The 22648-nt window shown below is 41.3% G+C and overlaps 2 protein-coding genes across 2 annotated transcripts; one reads left to right on the forward strand and one right to left on the reverse strand.

Annotated features, from left to right (window-relative positions):
* The first annotated feature begins 2310 nt into the window (after positions 1-2310).
* On the forward strand, positions 2311-22048 carry LOC6495358 (sodium-dependent acetylcholine transporter). The gene is made up of 9 exons (XM_001958621.4): positions 2311-2622; positions 11467-11758; positions 11828-12106; positions 16152-16305; positions 16368-16635; positions 16692-16795; positions 16855-17221; positions 17284-17493; positions 17559-22048. The coding sequence occupies exons 2-9, from the start codon at positions 11488-11490 to the stop codon at positions 19395-19397; spliced, it is 3492 nt and encodes a 1163-aa protein (XP_001958657.1). The 5' UTR covers positions 2311-2622; positions 11467-11487; the 3' UTR covers positions 19398-22048.
* LOC6495307 lies at positions 5377-7358 on the reverse strand. The gene is made up of 5 exons (XM_032450671.2): positions 6837-7358; positions 6521-6751; positions 6140-6349; positions 5695-6033; positions 5377-5631 (listed from the first exon to the last, which is right to left on the reverse strand). The coding sequence occupies exons 1-5, from the start codon at positions 7141-7143 to the stop codon at positions 5420-5422; spliced, it is 1299 nt and encodes a 432-aa protein (XP_032306562.2). The 5' UTR covers positions 7144-7358; the 3' UTR covers positions 5377-5419.
* Positions 22049-22648: the final 600 nt, after the last annotated feature.

Consider the following 22648-nt stretch of genomic DNA (forward strand, 5'->3'; position numbering starts at 1 on the left):
ATATGGCCCACAGCGATGGCTATATCTTAGCCAATTTTTATCTGATTCTTGAGCGGAATACCTTAAACGATTTGTGGAGCGATTCGAAATATTTTTTCAATTTGTAATAAAATTTTCCAGGGGGTCCCCTTCAAAATGCACGCAAGGACCATTTGGCTCCAAGCGATGGCTATATCTTGGCCAATTTCTATCCGATTCTTGAGCGGAATACCTCAAACGATTTGTGGATCGATTCCCCATCATCCTGCATCAGAATCTCAGAACGAAATATTTTTTCAATTTTTAATGAAATTTTCCAGGGGGTCCCCTTCAAAATGCACGCAAGGATCATTTGGCTCCAAGCTATGGCTATATATTGGCCAATTTCCATCCGATTCTTGAGCGGAATACCTTAAACGATTTGTGGATCGATTCTCCATCATCCTGCATCAGAATCTCAGAACGAAATATTTTTTCTATTTTTAATGAAATTTTCCAGTGGGTCCCCTTCAAAATGCACGCAAGGACCATTTGGCCCCAAGCTATGGCTATATCTTGGCCAATTTCCATCCGATTCTTTAGAGGAATACCTTAAACGATATGTGGATCGATTCTCCATCATTCTGCATCAATATCTGATTACGAAATGTTTATTAAATTTTTTGTCAAATGTTGTGGGTGAAAATTTTAAAATCGTGCTCATGCAATCGGTAGTAAGTGTTATGTAAGCTTCGTATTCCTCTGAATTTACCTTTACTTTCTTGTTTCTTCAACATTTGTCCCATTCATAAGAGAAACAGCGAGACCATTAAGGACAAGAACTGACGACAATCGTGGGAATGGAACGAGGTCCCGAGCAAAGCTGAATTGAAAAAGCTTTTCATTCATAACCTAGCACAACAACAACAAGTTGAACAACGCCAATGGTGCGATTTGGTAGCGGAAATGCAACGAAATGAAAGTTCGCGGAAAAGATAAGCAGAACCAAAAAGCAAACAAATGATACGTATATTTATATCGGCGACTCTGCTATGGGGCATACGCATAAAACTATGAAAACATTATATTTCATGGAAATGGTTTAAAACTTTTCCGAGAGTTGTGAGCTTTTATAAGCGGCTTACAGTGTTCCAGATTCATACGCCCCGTTGGCCGCTTCGTCTATTTCCGCCCACTCTGATTTCCGTTTCCTCTTTGAGCGTTATTTTTTTTTTGTCCTCTTATTCTGATATCGTTTCCTCCTCGCTTTTTAAGCTCGTACACATGCACAAATAACAGTATCACCCCGAGCGTCGGAAAACGGCTCTCTTTCTCTCGCAACTATTCTCTCTGCCACAGGCTAGGCACTAACAGTATTTCAGTGTCTAGGTCGCGGCAGCTTTTCCTCTCCAAGCGGGGGCGAGGGGCTATATGTGCGAAGGTCGCGTATATGGATGTTCGATATGTGTGTCCTGTATTGGATTCTACTGTTTGGCTTTGTTTGTCCCCTTTATGAAGGAAAATTTAAGCCAGGCCGAGCATAGGGGGGTCGAATATCGAACCGAAGGGGGATGTTTATAAAGTAAACAGGCGGCAAATGAAGACAAACTAAGTTAGGTCCCGGCGTTGGATCCCCCAGGCTGTTAAATATTTCCAGTTTTTTTTAAATCCATTTTAAATCCTTTGAAATTTTGAGTCGTTTTTAATGAAAATATAATCACATTTCCATCGACCAATTGAACAAATTAATTGCATTTTAATGAAAATTCGGTTGCCAATTTTCACATTGCTTAACGTCAATATGCAGTGCTAAATGACACCCACCCACACATGCATAATTAAGTGAGTTATTGTTCAAGGACCATTTCGGTGAAAGCATTGACTGTTTTCCGGAATACCAGCAAAAAATATTGAAAGCTCGCACATGCACTGGGCGCATAAAATGAGTTTATTGACCTTTTTTTTATTATTTTGACAAGCAGCCAGAAAATTTGGCAGATTAAATCAAATAGCATAAACCAATCAACCCACTCGGCGTATACTTAATATCAAAATAGTTAGGTTATGTTACCACCACAATCCCCTATTTGTTGGCTTAATTTGGAATAGTTTTTCCCCCAGTGACTTTTTGCACCACCTTCTATTTTTTGCTAACCTAGCCCCACACCCCCGTGGGACAGTAAATCAAATTGTAAATCAAAAGCAGCGCCCCAGCAGCTGCCATAAACTTTTATGGGAAGTAAGCGTGGGTAGAGCTTCGGTGGAAAGCTCACGCTCTCGCTTTTCACGATTTCGCTCTCGATGTCGCACCCACACTTACAGCTGTATAGGTAATCTGACATTCCTGGCTGCTGTTCGGCTCTTCCGTTTCACTTTCAGTTGCTTTCGAATTGTCCGCCAAATTGGACGCTCCAAGTGGCCATCATCAGAAATCAGTTCCGAGCCTATGCCACGGGCATAAGCTAAGTCTAAGCAGCACCAGCAGTACTAAATAAAAACCACAAAAACGACTCAAGCTACCAAAAGCCAAACCGTCAAGAGCTTAACCAAAAAATCAAAGGATCCTCGCTTAAGTTTCAGTGAATAAAATAAAAACGGAAATACAAATCAAAGAAAAACCAGGAGCACTAGGAGAAAAAATAGGAAAAGCAAATTTTTAATTGTGTAAGTGGCGCGTAATGCAAAACTCTTCTATGTACGCATGTGTGTGTGTGTGCGGGTGTGAGTTCTTTTGTGTGGGTGTGTTTGCTTCTGTGTCGGCGGCATTATGTTGGTAGGAGTGTCCTTCGGGCCTTGTGTGTAATTGCTCCGGCAAGTAAATATTTAAAACAATTAAAAACTGACGAGTGACACGAAAGCCAAAGCCCGATCCAAGGTCGCGCGGCTCCCGTTGACAAGCCTAATTAAGCCGCAGATCCCGTTGCACATCCTGGACCCCCTTGCCTCGTAGCTAAATGCATTGTCTGGTTAATTCGACGTTAATTGATTTTGATTGTAGTTCGCACTGACCCGCCTCAATCCCTGGGCGAGCAGTAAAGCCCAACAACACAAAGTTGCAGCCAGATGGTATATGGCTGAAAATGGCCATGAAAATTCGTAGCATACTTTTTGGGGGAACTATGTCTGCAGGTGAAGACGAAATAACATTATTTCAGATTGTATATTTGAAACACAATTGTGAGCTGAATAATGGTTTAATAATCTTTACAAGGTATTTAGAAAGATGCTTTCTGAAAGGGTAATTAGTAAGGTCAAATGAAATCAAAAAGTAATTAGGACCTAAAACAGCCTCTTTTCTTTCAAATCAAAAAGCCTTTAACCCTAAGTTAGATCCAACCTCCGACTCAATCCAGCAACCTGCCACTTAATGAAGACAACAATTTATTGATAGCTTGTTTTGAAATTGAATCCTGATTGGAACTGTAATTTTCATTATCTTACAATCCAGTCCAATAAATTTGCATGTGCATGTCAGATTGCTCCGACCCCTGCAGCTAGTCCGGGCATCAGGTGCATCCAATTCTGGGCAAAATGGATACTTCGGGGCTGAGCAAATATTTGCCACAAGTTGGCCACCGAGTCCTGGGAGCCTCTAACCTCGCTTGTTCTACAACCATTTGGCCCCCCGAGTCTCCGCTCAAGCCGAGCGTGGATGAACGCAAAATTAATTCCATCTTCCATCCGTCGGTCCCTTACCCTTCGGCATCTTCTGGCATTCTCGATAACTTTTTACTACTTTTTCCTATTCTTTTTCCTAAGTTTCTCCAGGACCTTGCCCCGTTGCTTGTTTTCTGCTCCTGCCTCTACTTTCTTCTTCCAGCTTTCTTGCCTCATTGTTATTGGAATGTCTATGTCGAGTTTTTCTTATTTTTTTATTTTTGTTACACAGCTCACACAGTTGAACTTCTTGAACTGAAGATTTAATTGGTTTTCAAAAGGATTAAGCAATGTTTTCCAAGTTCAACACTTTATACATTAATTCTTAAATTATTTGAATAAATAATTTATGTAATACTACATACTAGTTCTAGTGAAGCTATCCCCTTCTTGTGATAAAAGTAATTTTCCACTCAAAATATAGGTATATGCCCAAGGACTCTGTTTATTGAACATTTGGCCAAGGCCTGGGATATATTGAATATTTGGCCAAGCGAAAGCCATCACGAATTATGGAGGTTTTACTGTACGTGTCATTGCTTTTGTTATAGTTATTGCTGCGACTGCTTTCGTTGTTCTGGGTTACCTTAGCATCCTTGCCTTTGGCGGGCGCTTCCCCTCCTCTTGCTCAGCCACTTCCTTCCAGCTTCCACCTTCGCCCATGCCTCCGCGCCCTCTGTTGTCCTGGTCGACTCGGCTCCTGCCGTTTTTTGTTCCTTTTCCTGTGTGCCTTTGCGTCTTCCTTCCTGTTCGGCATGAACGTGCGTTGTTTCCCTCGCATACGTACGGAGCGCGTAAGGATTTGGCATTGGCCTGTCCGCGGCATGGCAGGGTCCGTGTTCGCTGCGTGTTTGCCTGGGCTCAAGCTCCAGCTCAAGCTGCCCTTATTTTGGTGTCCTTTTTGGCCTCTTTGTTGTTTTCCCTCAGCTATTTCTTATTTTCTTCATTTGGAGGCGGTGCTCCCTTCCCCTCGAGCACCGCCCCCGCGTATGTGTATATTTAAATCGCAATCAAATAACAATAAAAACATCAGCCAGCAGACACAAAAAGTGATCGGTGGCATTGTGTGTGGGATACAGTGCATTAGGTTTAAAGCCAACCACTGATGGATGGCTGGATTTGTGTCTCTATTGTGTCACCCATGACGTATACGCAATATGTTGAGGGCATGCTCTACAACACGTTACGTATACGCAACGTTGTTAGAAGTGTGCTACAGTTGTAGACTTATCGTCAAAGAAATTTGTAAAGAGCTTAACTAGAAAGTTGATAATTTAGTACAAAGATTTAAACTTAATAATATACTAGTAATATTACTTTCATCTAATCTGAACAACTGATTAGGTAAGAGTATAAGCTCTCGCCAACAAAAGGTGGTTATGACCCCGGATATTTAGACACACCGAAGAACAAAGCGAAGGCAAAATGGATTACTTGTATTTATTAATGCAAACGTGCGGAATTAACTTCCATAGAAAACGGGGGAATACAATGCACGAGCTCAGACCTCCAGTAAATGCTATGAACTTTGACCTTTGGCACACGGCGCGGTCAGTGTGGGTGATGGTGATAGTGGGGGGAGCTAGTTACAGCTTGTGCATGACACTCCACGCCCTCTGACTGTCAACCCCCTTACGCCCCCTCAGTGGATAAAAGTCCTGTGACTGTGGCAATGACAGTGCGTTTGTGGTTGTATGTCATCCTGATTGTATTATGTGTCCATGTTAGCGTTCGCAACCTTCAAAAGATCTACGATAATCATATTTTCTAGTTTCGTATTTATTGTATCGATTTGAATCGAAACTTAACATTCAACCAGTTCCTGAAATTGTTGCATGATTAGGCCCTGCACCATCTCCCTGGCCATAATGCAGCCGTGGCAAGGACATTCTCCGATATTGGGCACATGCTGCGTCTGCATCCTCATTAGCTGAAGGCGCCGTCGAGCCTCTAATGACCTTCTCCGTAGCTTCAGGGTCTGCATTTTGCAATAAACACAGCTGTAGATAGTGATGCCTTTAATGAAACATTTTCAGATGTAATATCCTTAGATAAGACTACTCGTTTAAGAAATCTTACCAGCTCCTATAAGAGCTATGTGTAGAAAAAGGGCCATAATCAAGACCCGAGACATGTGGTGACTTTTTCGAGTTTCTTCGAATGGGACTTTTTCTTCAGGGATGCTGCTGTTGTTGTCGGTGTTTCTGCTGATGGTGCTATTGTTGGTGCTGTTGCTATTGTCTGTGCTATTGGTATTGTCGCCAATGTCTGTGCTATTGTTCTCAATAATAAAATTATGCACCAGCTCCCGCAAATCCTCACTAGATTCCGTGAAATTCTCAAAAGTTTCATTCTCACTTTCATCGTACTCGTACTCGTACAGCTGCAACAGCTGCGTCTCGTTCAGCCAGTCAAAGTCTTTTCCAATAATAAACAAAGTAATAACAAAGTAAACTCAAAATAAATCAGGAAAAAATAGTAATAATAATTCTATAAACCTCTAAGGTAATCCCCTTACACCTACCCGTAAAGTTGTCATCGGTTTTCATCAGTTGGAGCCAGGTGATTGAGGTTGCCACCAAAAACAGCCACCTGGCGGCACTTTCCTTGCCACTTTGCCGCATGCTGCTGCTGAATGCGACTGCCGTTCGAAGGCAACTGAACAAACTTAAACGGTTCGGGCCCAAAACGGGCCTTGGCCAAGGCCAGTCCTGTAGAATTAAACATAAAACAGCTGTTTGCAAGCAAACATAAACGATTTGAACTGATTTGTAATGAGATTGCGAACTGCCATCGCTTTCATATTTGCAAATCTTTTACCAATTATTTATACAAAGTGCAAGTCAGTTTTGTTTATTCGAAGAACAGACCATAAGTATTATGTAATTGAGCTTGAACTACGCACACTGAGTGATGGCACCGCAATTTTCGATGCAGGAGGAATTTCTGTTCGAACGGCAAGTGCGACAGGGACAACCTGGGGTGGGGACATGTCGGAAGGTCATATCCAAAACCCTGGCGGCTTCTTGGGGGAGAGTGGGCCACACAATGCTCTGGGTGCGCGGGGCATAGACATCGAGGCCATCCGACTTGGATGAGGCGGTCGGGGACATCCGGCAGAAGCAGCAGATACATCCTGTGCGAATGATACCGGAAATCGGCGCCATTTAAGCCAAACACAAAGTGTTGTAAAATATTTTCATTTTCATCAAAAAACTCACCCAAACAGCCGAGGAACATAAGAAAACCAATGCCCAGGAGAGTTAACAGCAGGATTCGGATTTGACCCTCGGCCGGTGGCAGGTCCTGAATATTTGCAATCCCGATCAGACTAAGGCCACCAAGGCCGTCGCATCGATCCAATAAAATGGAAAATGCAATGCTGGCAAAAAAGCATCGAGCGTCCGTCAGGAGAGACATTTTGTTAATGGCTTGTTCCGCTTTCCAACCAACAAAATAATAAACAACCCGAAGATGTACATGAAAGCCAAAGAAAAAACAGCTGCGAACAGATGGCGACATCGCCATGGAACAATAACAAACGGCTGTCAACTCCACTGCCTTTTGGCCAAATAATGAAAAAACGTTACAAATGCTAATCGGGGTGAAGCCTCTTTAGGGGATTTCTTCTACGACTCTATAGTAGACCAAAATAATCAATTTTTTTGGGGAATATATGTACAAGAGTTCCAAGAACCATGTGGCGTAGCCTGCTCCTAAAAAAGTATTTTGATTGGAATATTTACTTACCCTTTTCTATATCTGTAACATTTATTAAAAAAGCAAAGATAGCTATTATTTGAATTATAAATATTTGTACAAGTTATAAGACCAAAAAGCTAAATAACATTTACCCAATTTTTTCTCAATATATGGTATGTGGCTATGAACCCAACGAATGTCACCAAGTACCTAACCTTCGGGTTGAAAAAAAAGGACCCTCAACCCAAAACCCCTCAATCCAGCGCACTTGTCTGAAAGCATTAAATCTGTGTACTCTGCCTCGGTGTGCAGTTGTCATAAACCAAATAAAAAGTAACCCATTTTCGCAGAGAAATTACATTTAAATTGCAAATTGAAAGTAAAAACAAAACATATGCTCCCACACACACCCAGTCAGCTGCACTCAAAAACATGAAAATGTATGCAAAGCTGGCACGAAAAAAAAGGAATACATATATAGTATGTCCTTTGCAAAACAAGAAGAAAAAAATGCTCTGGAGAACAAGAAAAAATCATTTGCAGAAATAATTCCTTTAGCTGCCAGCTGTCTTTCTCTGTGGATTCATATTTTCACCTTTCATCTGCTTTCAGTTTATTAAATTGAGATATTTAATAAATTCCATTTAATCTTCATAAGGCCAGACGTAAAAGGATTTTAGTTGGTAGTGCAATCGATAATCTAAAAACTAATTAAGAAGCAAGTTAATTTAGGCATTCTAATAAACTGAAAGTTTCACCTTAATTGCCTATATTTCTAACCTTTTTAACCTTCAAAAACTAACGTAAACAATATGCAAAATCAACCAATATTAGGGCAAAAAGTAAACCAAAAATGTACGCTGCCATTTTCAACAATTTAATCAACGAAATGATTTGCAATTTGAAATTCATAAAAAAAAAGGAGAATCACTTGAAATGCCACTTTACGCGCATTTTGATTGTGATTTAGCGCTGAATTTGCGATTACCAGGACGATGACAGCGAAGGACGATGACGAAGTAGATGAATATTTAATGCGGAGAAAAGGAGCCCGAAGGGACAGATCCTGTGAGGTGCTACAAGGCAGTACGGGATGGGGATGCTTGGACGGAAAACTGACTGACAAATGGGGCAATCCAGAGAGAGAGATAGAGTGGGCTAGGAGCGATGCAATAGAACGTGAAAATCTGTTTTCCGCAGGCGTTTCTATGGCTTAAACAGAAAAGTAGGGAACGGTGACAACTTCGTTGCATCGAAACAAATTTATATGCGTGTCCTTTGGCCTCCAGCGATGGATGCTAGATGGTCATGTGCCTGTGTCCTGGACGGACAAAATAATCAATATTTCCAGACAAGCACTTGAAATAGAACCAATGATAGTTGGAGGAGGCATCACCTACAGCATTCGTTGCTCTTTTTGGTCCAGATATTAGACCTTGGAAAAGTGGACTATATCTGCAAGGATCCAATCAATATAGAAATATGACAAATATTTATTATATTAATAAAGAAGTATGTTCAATATCCATTATTTACCTTGAATAATGCTATTTTTTAGCTCTTGCTTTACATATGCTGGGCCCAAAACCCTTCTCAAGCCCACTGAGAGGGGGTCGAGGTCGGTACTCGCTTTGTTTGCCGCTTGTGGGCAGCCTTCGTGGGTTCAAGTTCAAGTGCTTAGAGTTTGCCCCTTCATAATTGTCGTGACTTGTGCAACAACAGAAATAAAAGGGCGGCAGGGCGGCAGGGCGGCGAGGCAGGCTATTAAAGGGGGCGGGAGGGGCAGGAGGGCAGGAGATGACGAAGGTCGCTTGTCTCGCCTTGGGTGCCCGGCCGAGGGAAATTCAACTTTCGCATAAAAATGTCAAAAAAAAGGGAAAATTATGAAATGCCAAAAGGCGGAAAACGCTGTCGGCGAAATGCTCAAAATACAACAAAAAAAAAAAAAGAATGAAAGAACGAACAGGAAAACTAGAATGCAGCTCATGTAAGCTGCCCGGGACCATCCACTCTCCGCTCCGCAACTTGACAGTGCACATTCCCAAGGTCGTTAAATGCAGCAGCCAGCCACCCATCACCCACTACCCATCGCTTACCGCCCACTCGTCCCTCTCTCGCCATATCCATCAAGTGTAAACAAGCGAGCGACGGCAGAAGCTCGAAAACATTTTCACACTCGAATTGACCAAACACAAACAAGCCAAAGAGTACAGGGGAGTGCGAACCGGGGGGCAGTTGGAGTTACATATACCCCTAGCATTTTTTATTTGGTTTTTTCATTAACACGTATTCCCCCCTCTGCACTTTAATTATTCATTTCCAGCTTAATTAAATGAGCTAAAGGGAGAGTTATGGTATAGAAGACTTTTTGTCAAAAAAAGGACAAAAACCAAAAGGTAACAAAAATATTTTATTAATTCGCTAATGAAATATTTGTTCATCCTTGAAAACTTAAAGCTCTTTATTTATTCATCCGTCAAATATTCACATTTTTCTATTAAATGTGAATATTTTGCAATCAACTTTCATTCATATATGGATGTATTTTAGCCCCAAAAAAAAGTTAAAAAGTTTTTGGTTTTTATGCAAAACTATGTACTTCCATCCTTTCCCTAGATATCCACTGAACCGAGATACAAACTGTTTGTGAGGATTTTGGTAGCTACGTGCCCGGAATAAGCAAAATGTTTGGATTCTGGCCAGAGACAGCCAAACGTTTTCAATCTCACCTGGAAAAATCCCGCTACATGTTAAACGTTTTGCAACGAAAACAAAATATATATATACATATATATTTTTCACAGTTTTCACGATTTTTTTTCAATGGAAACTTTGGCGCTTCCGCCTGCCACCTTCCATTGTCAGCTTTCAGTTCTCGGTTGTGTTTCAACTATTTCCCCAAAAAGTTCGCACAAAGCTAAATGTTTATTTGTACTCTTGTTAGTTTTTTTCTATTTTTTTGTTGGTCCGACTGACTGTCTGGTAGTCAGTTTGTCGGTTTGTCGCCGCAAAATCGCATTCTTCGGGGTCTGCCCATGGGCATTGTTGGAATCATTAAGAACTATTTGCTAAGCAAATGCCAGAAGCAACAGCAGGACCAGGAGCAGGAGCGAGAGCAGTGGAATGCTGGACCACAGAAAAGTAGCAAAACCATACCAAAAGAAAAAACAGGAACCCAGCCAGTAACAACCTTGCTGCACAATGGCATTGGGAATGAGAATTGGGTTTTTGTGGTTTCGACATTGGGGGGATTGTTTCGTTTTTGTTCGCAGAACACACTTTCCAATTCGGAAAGGCTTGTTCGTGTTAGATCATCATGAGCTCATTATCAGTGTTACTGGGTTAAATACAGAGTTGACTGCCTAATTACGAGCCTGTCAACAAATTGGCTTGCAAAAACAGGCAAAATGGCGCATAAAAAGTGACACCAACACACACACACTACCAACAAAAAACGTGACCAGGCAAACACTCAAGTGGATGGAAGGGAAAGTAAAAGCCTCTTCTTCTCTGGCTCGCATCACTCATCTCATCTCAACACAATCCCAGCATCAGAGAATCTCACATCACATATCCCATATCCACCCATATCCCACCACCACCACTACCCATCACAAGCTGTTATGGCCACTATGGCGTATAAAGTGTGACAGTTGGACTTTCTAAGGGCGAAAGGGGCCGCCTCTCACTCACAGTGAGTGTATGTGAGTGTGTGTGAGTGAGTGTCTGAGTGTGTGTCAATGTGAGTGAGTGCGAGTGCGGCCCGGCATCAAGTGCCATTGAGGGGCGTCATTTTCTTGAGTACTCATTTATCCTCGACGCAAAAAGTTGCCACCGTCTAAAGGAGCAGGCGTGACTGTGATTTTAATTAACGCCACGGAAATTACAAAATGTCGATACAAATGAATCCCATTCAATAAGTTTTACTTTTTAAATTAGCTTAATTTAATCAAACTTTCTAAATCCATATTTTTTCTAAAACAATAATGACTTCTAACCATCCTAAATTTGACCTTGTTGTTTAGAGTTGATTTAATCAAGAGTCCATTTTTTAACCCCATGGACAGCCGTGGAAATTGGCTTTCTGCCAAATAGTTGTCGTCCGGAAAAAGGTTATAAATTAAAAGAACTTTTTTCTATATCCAACAGCTAGTGGAAGATCGTTGCCCGATGGGGCAGAGTAGCAAGTCTGGAGGGTCTGGAGGCGGTGGCGGCGTGGTCTGCCCCTCGACGGCCATCAGTATCGGTGGCTGTGCCTCTGGCACGGCCCTAATTTCGCTAGATGCATCTGGACCTGGTGGTGGCGGTGGAGCCGGAGATGGTGAGCCGGAACGTGGAACTTGGACGGGTCGATTCGATTTCCTGCTCTCCCTGCTGGGCTATTCCGTGGGACTCGGAAATGTGTGGCGCTTTCCATATCTGTGCTACAATAATGGCGGTGGTGGGTAGAATTTTAAAACAGCATCTGAGAATCAATAAAAATTAAATTTTTATTTTTAATCCATTTCAGGAGCTTTCCTTATACCATTTACCATCATGTTAGTGATTGCCGGATTACCGCTCATGTTTATGGAACTGTCGTTTGGCCAATATGCTGCTTTGGGACCGGTCGCCGTCTACCGGAGATTCTGCCCCCTGTTTCGAGGCCTGGGCACTGGAATGATCCTCGTCTCGGCCATAGTCATGCTCTACTACAACCTGATCATCGCCTGGACCATTTTCTACATGTTCGCCTCGTTTGGCACCAAGTTGCCGTGGCAGAACTGCGAACCTGCCTGGAGTACAAAATGTGAGTAGCCTCTTCCATGTCTCCTGGGGAAAGAAAACAACAACTAAGTTAGATATAAAGGTTATGCCACCAATTAATTAATAGGCCAGGTCAGGCTAAGAGGGAGACAATGAGGCAAAGATTCTCATCTTTTGTTACGTTTTTCGGGTAATAAATTAAGCAAATTGCAAGCTGTCAAAAGTGGAATTTTATTTTTGCTTTTATCCTGTTTTGTTTTTGGCCATTTTGCTTATTCTCGACGGCACGTGGCCCGGTTGGGAAAACACATGGCCGGAAAGAAAAAAAATAGGGAAGAGAAGGGCAAATAGGACCTTGTATAACGAGGAGGACCCAGAGGCAATTGCTTTTGGCCAGGACTTTGGCAAAGACAAACACACACTCTCACCCAATCCGGGCAACAAAGTTCAAAGTATACTAAACTTGCAAATCATTGACAGAAAATTTAAATATAAAAGGACGATATATGTCTTTTGAAATCCTCAAAATAGTTAAATTTGGCATAATTCTATTGGGGCGGGATGAAAAGTACATATATCATTGATTCGGTTGCCGCCTGGAGGACCCAGAGGAATGTTGCTGCCTTGGCACATCCTCTTCCGCCCTTCACGCACACGCAAACAATAAAAAGTATGAACAAACTTTCACTAAGAATTATAATGATAAACAAGAGGAAGCCGAGGGAGGACTCAGGACCAACAATAGAGCGTGGAGAAATCTAGCGGCGCCTTGAAGTAGGCAATTGTTTTTGTGATTCGCCTCGTTTGACATTGTAAGGTGAGCCTTTTTGCTTCCCAAGGATGGGTCGTCTGTATGAGTGCGAAGGAATTTTGTGAGTGCGTGTGGATGGGTGGGAAGGCGTTGCCTTGTGAACGTTTAAGCCTGCATTTGATTTCTTTTCACAGCAACACACACAGGCACTTTAAAATTGCCCACCACGCGAAAGACATAAATCTTTAACGAGCATCGAACGCTGACTGTTCCAAGAAGGCTGTGGGAGTGCCACAGAGTATTGGCCAGAGAAGGCAACGAAATACGAGGATATAAAAGGATTTTCCAGACCTGACCCGTGGGTGGTAATATGATGGAAACTTTCCTATGTAGGTCAGATATGCGACCCTTCCGCTTTATTTTTGACTCTGATAGGTTTCTGTATTAGTGGAATATATCTATTTACGTTGTTTAGATTCACCTTTTGTTCCTGCTTATTAGAACTTTAATGAAAGGTCTTAGCAAAGTAAACAAATAAATAAAGTTTGGCCAGAAAAGCATATTACCCATTCGTTATATTTACACACTTGCCTTCATCCTCAAATCTTTATGTTTGGCTTATTTTATGACAACCGCCTCAGCAGCATTCAGACAGCGTATATAGACCCACTTACGCATACAAATACCCTCATTCTCAAGTGGCTGGATGTGTATACCTGTATATAGACCAGGCTTTAACAACAAAAACTATGGCATTAACAGGAAACATCATAGAATGCCATTGAAAGCCAAGAAAAGGAGGGCGTGAAAGGGGTTTCATTTATTAAAAGACTTATTCGCACCTCAAGTGAGGTTTTTCAGATATATGAGCAGAGTCCTCCAGCCTTGAAACCCCTTTTGAAATCTAAGTCAACGCCGCCACTGCCTCCTCTCCATATACTTCTGTACAGCTATGATTTAATATGAGAAGAACGCAAAGTGAGCCACCATATCAGCCATACCGCAGAGCACTAAGGCATTTCCGTTTTGTTCGCAGGACCTAAGAAATCGATAGGGGATGCTATTAAGGCAATTCCCTAGTGCATCCCTGGTCGTTTACCTTCATCGTTTACGTGTCGAGGCGTCCAGAAATTGTTAAAATGACAAACAATTATGTCTTGACTGTTTTTGACACTCAATCGCTGGCAGTGGAAGCTCCAACCTTGGGACTTGCTATCTCATAAGCTCTTAAGATACAACCAAGAGAAAGTTGAGCACGTCGACGGCCGGAGAAAGTGTGGACAGAAAGAAAGGACAGAGACAGTAGGATAGAGGGGGCAGGCACGATGAGACAGACAAGCAATTTCTTAAGGATTTTATTTATTGACACTTCGATTTTCCTTGGAAAGATGCTGGGGAAGATGCTCCGGCCTCGTCGTCGTCCTCGCCGTCTGTGTTTTAGATGACAATTGTTTACTTTTAGTGTCACGATTAAAATGTGTTTAACTTTGTTTGTCTATTGATTGAATGTCGCACTCCTTCCATCAGCCATCTGCCTGCTGGTGTTTGGGTTAGCACTCTTGGGTTATATGTTTATCTTTCTTTTGGTAAATATTTTTATACTGATGGATTGTTTGTGGGAGCTGTACTCTCTCGCCACTTTATGAAGCTAATAACGTAAATGAGCTTACATGGTGTTTGGCCAAAGATTTACAATTTATTTATTAGACACGTAAACTTGGCCAAACTTTCGGCGAAAACTGTCAACAACTGAAACTTGAGCAAGCATCTGCCACTCTAATTTTATACAATTTCCTTCCTTATTTTTTTTCCTTTCCATCGCCAGCTCCATCAACCCAATCCTGGCTCATCAAAGTTTGCCCTCAAACTTAAAGGTCACAAAATTTAAGGCCAATTTCCTGACTCGGGCGTAGCTCTCAAATTGAATAAGAAACTCTGTGGGGATGGTGTGTGTTGGGTATCCTTTTTATATGTAGGACATACCTACACATCCTATTACACACATACATATGTATATATGTGTATAAACCGACCGAATTTGTTAGGCAGTCCTTGTACATATACGGAATACTTTTTTTTTCGTGGCACTCCCCTTTCAAATAAAATTTATTTTATGCGATTCACATCTACGGGTTGTGCTATGCTGTGTGTATGTGTAATCAAATTAATTGCAATACAAACAGATGCAGACAGGCAAATTAAACGGCATGTAAACACTTTGAAGTTTTCCAACAAACCAACAACCAACAAGAAAAACAACAATAATGAACAACATATAAGAACCGCCAAACCGGCAACCACAAGGAATTGTTCTCAAATTTATTTTCATTCCATCCCGTCGAAAAATGAAGCTGATGAATTGCTCTGATAAATGGCTATGTGTGTGTGGCTTGTTCCAAAAAATTTAACCTTGTCTTTAATTACCGTCGCTTCAACGCGGCGTATGAGCAATTTTTATTGACAAGCCATGATTGGGTATTTTTGTTACATGTGTAGGCTTCAATCAGAGCCGTAATTTAAGCAGCATAATTTCTGACTACGAACTGGATTCTCAATCAAACTTTGGCTGCTAATTGCCAGCCACGCGGAATACTAATGTCCAGATGAATATGTCACAGCAGCAGCTAGTTAGTCATTTTTGGTCCAGTCTTCCCACTAGCTTATTATCCTGGCCACCTTGCTCCTGGCACCCATACGCCCACACCCGAACGCACATCGAACATGTCACAAACAGAAAATCAAAACACCCAGTTGTGGGCTGTAATTTGGTTAAAACGAATTTCAGTTTCTGGTCCACAGTCAGTGTTTGCTTTTAACGGCTGGAATTTAAATCAAAAATCCTTCCAGTAAGAATTTTTCATACAATTTTGCCAGAAAAAAAAGAGGAGAAAAATTAAAACTTCAAAACAGATTGGTCTCACATTGACCTTTCACCTCAAGGACTCAACAAATAGCTGGGCCAAGCTTTTCAACTCAAGTTACAAGCTGGCCAGAAGACGTTTCTGAGCCTTTGTCCGACCTTTTGGCCCAAACTCCGGACCCTTTTTTTTATGATTTTGCGGCACATTGTTGCCGACAGAGCCATTCATTTCGGTGGAGGCTGGCCCTTTTATGCTATCCTCTGATTTGCTACTTTGTCCTTTTAATTATGTAGCCGGACACACAAACGGAAAAAAGTTTCCACGACCCAACCAGGCTGACAAATAGTTCATAAATATTAAAACGTTTTTTGGCCTTTTATGCATAATTGAGAGGGTGGACGATGGGGTGGGATTATGCCAGAGAACTGCACTCCCCATTCTTTTTCCAAGTTGCTGACAGTCTTAGTCTTTTGCAGATTGCTTCTCCTACGCCCAGGCGGATCAGTGTGAGGCCACCAATGGCACCTACTACCTGCGCACCTGCCACAATGCCACATCCGCATTGGAGAACAACATCACGGCTTTAGCCCTCACTGCCCTGAAGCGTCCACCAGCTGAGGAGTACTTCAAGTAGGTTGCCTCTAATAGAAAATAAAGAAAATACAATACTACTGTTAGTGCACTCTTTGCAGCAACTTCGTTCTGGGCCTGTCCAAGGGCATCGAGGAAACAGGCAGCATTAAGTTGTCATTGGCCGCCTGCCTCTTCCTGGCCTGGGCCATTGTCTTCCTCTGTCTCTGCAAGGGCGTTCAGTCCTCCGGCAAAGTGGTCTACTTCACGGCCCTGTTTCCCTACGTTGTCCTGGTCATCCTCTTCATCCGGGGTGTCACATTGCCCGGTGCCAGCACTGGAATTCTCTTTTACCTCACGCCGGACTGGAAGCAGTTGGCCAATGCTCAGGTAAGTCTCTCGAAGGAACACTATTATTTGAAACTTTAGATTCCTCCCTTCTTTAGGTTTGGGGTGATGCTGCAGTCCAGATATTCTTCGCCTTGAGCCCAGCCTGGGGAGGTCTAATCACGCTCTCCTCCTACAACAAGTTCTCCAACAACTGCTACAAGTAAGTAGAGAAATTTTTAATGATGTGTTAATGTGAACTTTAATGTAATACCTTTGCAGGGACTCACTTATTGTGGCCTTTTGCAATATTGCCACCTCGTTCTTTGCCGGTCTGGTGATCTTCTCCATCATTGGATTCCTGGCCCATGAGCTGAACGTGGATGTGGAGAAGGTTGTGGATCAGGGAGCTGGTCTGGCCTTCATTGTTTACCCAGAAGTGGTCACCCGTCTGCCCATCTCTCCAGTTTGGGCGGTTCTGTTCTTCGTGATGCTGCTGACCCTGGGTCTGGACTCCCAATTCGCCCTGATGGAGACCGTAACCACCGCTATCTTGGACAGGTTCCCCAATCTCCGGCAGTACAAGATCTGGGTGGTGCTCTCTGTGGCCATTTTTGGATACATTGGAGGACTCGGCTTCACCACTAATGTAGGTTATCCTTTCTAATAGTTCGTAGATCTTGATTTAAGGATTTCTGCTTTTCTTTTTAGAGCGGCATGTACTGGCTTCAGTTGATGGACAAGTATGCCGCCAATTGGTCAGTCCTACTGATTGCCATTTCGGAGTGCATCCTTATTGCCTGGATCTATGGCTCCCAGCGGTTCCTTAACGACATCCAGGGAATGATTGGCAAGCGATCCTGGTTCTGGAATTTCTTCTGGGGCATCATGTGGCGATACATTACCCCGGCTACCCTATTGGTAAGTTTTTAAAGAGTTTTTATTATAAAGATCAGAAAATATTTTTTAATTATTTATATTTTCAGTTCATCCTCTTCTTCAACTGGGTGGAATACAAACCAGCTAAATACGGACACTATGTGTATCCTTTGTGGGCCGACACTGTGGGATGGATCATTGGCTTGTTGCCTGTTCTGGTCATCTTCCTGGTGGCCTTCCAAGAAATCTGGAAGGCCCCGAAGCAGCTGAGCTTCCGGGAGCGGATCAAGCTACTGCTTCAGCCCACCGCCGAATGGGGACCTGCGGGCAGACCTTGTGTCAACCTACATGCGGAACGGTACCAGAGCCAGAACTACGATGGAGTGACCAACACTCAGATTCTCATTGAAAAGGAACCTACATCGCCCAAACAAAAGGAGGCTGCCAAGAAGCCAAAGCCATTGACCCTGGATGTGGATGTGGACGTAGAGAGTCTGCCCTTGGCTACGGTGAACAAGCGACCAGGTCCTGGCATTACAAAAAGTATGGGCAAACCGAGTGGTGACACGAAGAATCCACAAGCACCAGCCAAAAACGGAACTCACAAGTCGCCGACCACCGAAATCAGTCCCAGCAAACAGCCTCTCATACCTCCCGAAAAAACAGAGACAGACAAGTCGGCTCCCAAAAAGGATGGGGTGGCCACCACAAAAGTCCTGGCCGCAGGAACCTTGAGCAGTGGCCGTGAATGCACCACAATGTCGACATTCGCGGGCGGTGGGGAGAAGCACTCAACCACAGTCAATTTGGCGGCAACAACTAAGCCAACGCCAGCAGCAATTGTTGCATGTCCGGCGACAACGGCTGCCTCTTCTATTCCAGGGAAGGCATTGCCACAGGGACAATTAGCGCTAGCCCCGTCCGGGGCAACAGTCACCACAAGTGTGAAGGTCACCTTTTCAAATGGGGCGAATGTGAAAAGCACTCCAGCAGCAACAATTTCTTTAGGATCAGCCAACGGCAAAGCTACATCTGCAGCAACAGTCTCTAATGGAAGTACAGGTGCTAATGTCACGTCTGTCCCAAAAGCAACACCATCGGCAACAGTTGCTAGTGGATCAACTTTGTCCAAGGTAGCGCCATCACCAATAGTTGCTACTGGATCCTTGAATACTAAGGCAACTCCAGCAGCAACAGTTGCCAGTGGTTCGTCAAATACCAAGGCAACACCAGGAGGGGTGTCTAACTCTAAAGGAACTATGCCTGCAGCAAAAGTTGCTGGTGGTGCCTTGAATACCACAGCAACTGCTGCAGCAAAAGTTGCTCCTTTAAACGAAAAATCACAGTCTTCAGCTCCAGAAAAAGCAGCAGAAAAATCAGCTTCAATTAAACCGACAATAGCTGGCACTGCAACAGCAACTGCAGTTAAACCAACTTATAGTATAGCGGGCACAAAGGACAAGAGTGCAGCAAATATTGCGGCCGCCATGGCGCCGGTAAAATCAACAGCAATCGCCACGCCTCCTGCAACCACATCAGTTGCTGCACCAAAAGTAAACACTGATTCTGGCTCAAAGCCAACGGCTCCTCTATCAACATTTAAGCCAGAAGCGAAGCCAGCAGCAACCACATCCAGCAACAAGGGCAATACATCGGCAATAAATACAAAAGCCGGGAAAACAAAAAGCAAGGAAATGAGTCCTACAAAAGCGTCGGCCAAACCCATAAAAACCGGGACAACAAGCCCCACAAAAGGAGCTATAAATACTAAGTCAATGCCAGCCAGTGGCAACAAGTCAACAGCAACAACATCACCGGCAACAGGCAGCAAGAAGGCGGCAACATCATTAGCAACAACACCAACCACCGGTAAGAACACAGCAACCACATCGGGCAGTCAGGCCAAAACGAAAGCCAATTCATCAGCTGCAGCAACTAAAAAGTAAGAATCTGTACTTCAAAATCCGGATGCTCTTAATTAAGGTAAACAAACAAAAAAGTGGTTCAGCCTGTAGTTCCCAATATCGAACACTATTTTTATAAGTATATATAACGTATATAAATGTGTAAGTGTGTGTTTCTATCGAGCTAGGACAACAAGAGCTGTTGCCAACTAAAAAAACAAAAAGAAAACAAACCAGTTAAGCTGTAAATTCATAGTCTAATTAGGAGACTATTTATGTAAAAGAAATCAAATATATTATTTGTTTTCTTATTATTTGGATTGGCAAGGCGGCAAGGTGACGAAGAGAAGAATGAACCTTCATGTTTCCTATACAAAAGTACCTATTTATCGAACATCAGTGTGTGGGATAGCTGTTCCTTAAAACCTAATTTCGTATGGAAGGACAGGGGAAGGACGAAAGACTCGATCGTAATTACCGAACAAGTTAACGTAGAATTTAGAAAAGGATCCTGTTGTTGTTGTTTATTTGATTAAAGTGAAGAATCATTTTGTGTGTACTGTCCACCACCATGGATCGTACCCAGTGAACCCAAGTAATTCGAGAGCAATGTTGAAAAGTGCAATGGAAACGTTCAGTTTTAAAAATATATATAAATTTATATAAAAATATACAAGGATTATAACTAATCTATTTATACAAATGTCAGATGTCATTTGATTGGTTTTTTTCTACAGTATATATATTTTTAAGAATATTTTGGAAAGAAAGAAAACAGAGCCTAACGTCGATGGGATTTTACATTTGTTTATACTGCGTAGGAGTTGTATACAGAACACAGACATCACCCGGATAGCCCGGAAAATGTAGTTCTTAATCTGTAAATCTATATAGATCTATGTGGCGCTCAATCTGTAATCTATGTTTTCTATGCTAACGAGAGACTCATGTACCTAAATGTTAATCAAGTTGCAACAAATCCCCATTTGTCTGCATTTGTATAGTTAAGCGAAAGATATTTAGAAATGTTTTATGTGTGTGGAGTAGGTCAACACTAAGTTGAAGCTAATAAAAATGAAAATGAAAAACAAAAAATGCTCACGAGATAACCGATAACCGGATAAAAACAATAATTAAAAAGTACATTTCTACAATTTATATAACCATTGTTGTGTATTCATGTTGAAAATATACTAAATATATATATTGAAATATACGTGTTTGTACCTGTAGTTAGTTGATAAAATCAATATACCTTAACGAAACAATTATTTATGAGATATATATCAGTTGTTCCTCATTTAACATGTTTCTATAAAGTTGTTGAAACTATTATTAAATCTGTATTTCATGACACCTTTGATTTCGTCCCAAAAAATGTGTGATAAATTATTTGCTCCGGCTCAAAATAATTTTCAATTTTGTGTCAAACATACTTGAGATGTAAGTTAAGCAATTGGAAACAGGAATATATATATATATATTATATTAGACGAAAAAATGTTGTAATTTGAGTTCGTTGTTGTTGTTTGTTTAGCGCAGTAGCTGTGACACAAGCCTAATTGCATATGTACCTAGAGCCTAGATCCTAGAACCTAAAACCTAAAACCTAAACCGGACATATAACAACATCTATGTATGTGGAATATAATTAGGCCATCGATGTTGCATGTTTGTTAGTTTAAATGGATGTGTACCTGTCAACATGATAATGACAAACTCTCTCCTAAGCAAATTATCAAAAATATTAATTAGGAACTATTTAATGGCTGTTAAAAAACCAAAAAGAGAATAATTATGTAAAAATTATAATCCACACAGTGTCAGATAAATGTTAAAAATCGTAAAGCCGCAACAGCTCAAATCGAGGGTAAGCCAAAATTAGCCAAGCAAAAAAATTAACTGTCAATTCGAAAAATTGGACAAAATAATTATAATTTTAACATTTAATTGGCAAAGAATAATCTAGAGTAAGAAGAGTTTACTTTAAACCCCCAAACAGAGGAGCTTCAAATTTTATATAAGATTTTGGGATACCAACGGAATAGATAAAAAAATATATTTCAAAGAACCTGGAAAGCACTATACAAGTAATTAAATAAATGTAATTCATATCCTTCTGACGACCCGAAGACCCACAAATATATGTATGAGAATCCTTCAACCAGAGACCCACCAGTTCAATGTACACAGAAAAAAATAGATAAATCTCTAATTGTGCATGATCAACAATAAATATCCATAAAAAGTGCAAACGGAATAATTTAGAAATAAGCGAAATATATATTCAGTTTATGCATTTTAAGCAAACATATATTTAGCAACCTCTAAAAGCTAAAAAGAAATAAAAAAAATAGTTATTTTAAAGCGAAAGAAACAGTCAAAAAAATTAAAATTACTCTCATTTAAAAACAGAAAAAGATTTAAAGTCAAAATCAAACTCACAAATTGCTTAAACCAGGGCCGAATTATGTATACAGAATATCTTATTAAAATAAATGTATAAAACCTTTGCTGTTCTGGTAATCAAAAATATATGTTATATCAAAAGTAAATCGTAAGTCAGTACTACAACATATTCCAAGGATGCCAAACATAAAAAAGTAATCGGAAATAATTTAAATATAACTATGTTAAAATGTAACAATAAGAATGGAAAAACAATATTCATAATAAATATTTATGGGTTTTAACAAAAATTAATTTTGTTTTTTAAACAAAAAATTGTGGTGAGAAACAAGGATGATAGTAATCCCGCGGATTTAAGAGACCGTTATGGGCACCGAAGGCGAATTCCCACCATATTCTGATCTGCCTCCTCTCGCATAATCGGCATTAATTACAATTAAATTAATCCGGCCAAAGAGAGGGGCTTTTTGAGTTTTTAAACGATAGATTGCGCGTTTTGAACCGCCAATTTCAGGTGAATGAAATTATATACTCGCCGCTCTACGCTGAGCACCACGAAAACGCCCATTCAACATGCGCCAGAACTACATCAAGTCGTATGGAGAGGTATATATACTTCATCGTGTCACTGGAACAAAACATGAACTTCGCCACGACCTTGACAGCCGTTCCGATGGTCAAGTGGTTAGAGCGCGCGACTAGAAAACACAGCCTGCTGCCAAGGGTGAGAGTTCGAATCATTGAAATTCCTTCCTAAAATGTTATTTTACTTTTCTTTTTTTATTTAATTTATTATAATTATGTTATATTCTATTTGTTTTATAATTTTTCAAAGAGTATAAACTTTTTTAACTTGATTTTTACTTAAATAATACATGAAGAAA

The sequence above is a fragment of the Drosophila ananassae genome, chromosome 3L (genome assembly GCF_017639315.1).
Source record: "Drosophila ananassae strain 14024-0371.13 chromosome 3L, ASM1763931v2, whole genome shotgun sequence".
NCBI lineage: Eukaryota > Metazoa > Arthropoda > Insecta > Diptera > Drosophilidae > Drosophila > Drosophila ananassae.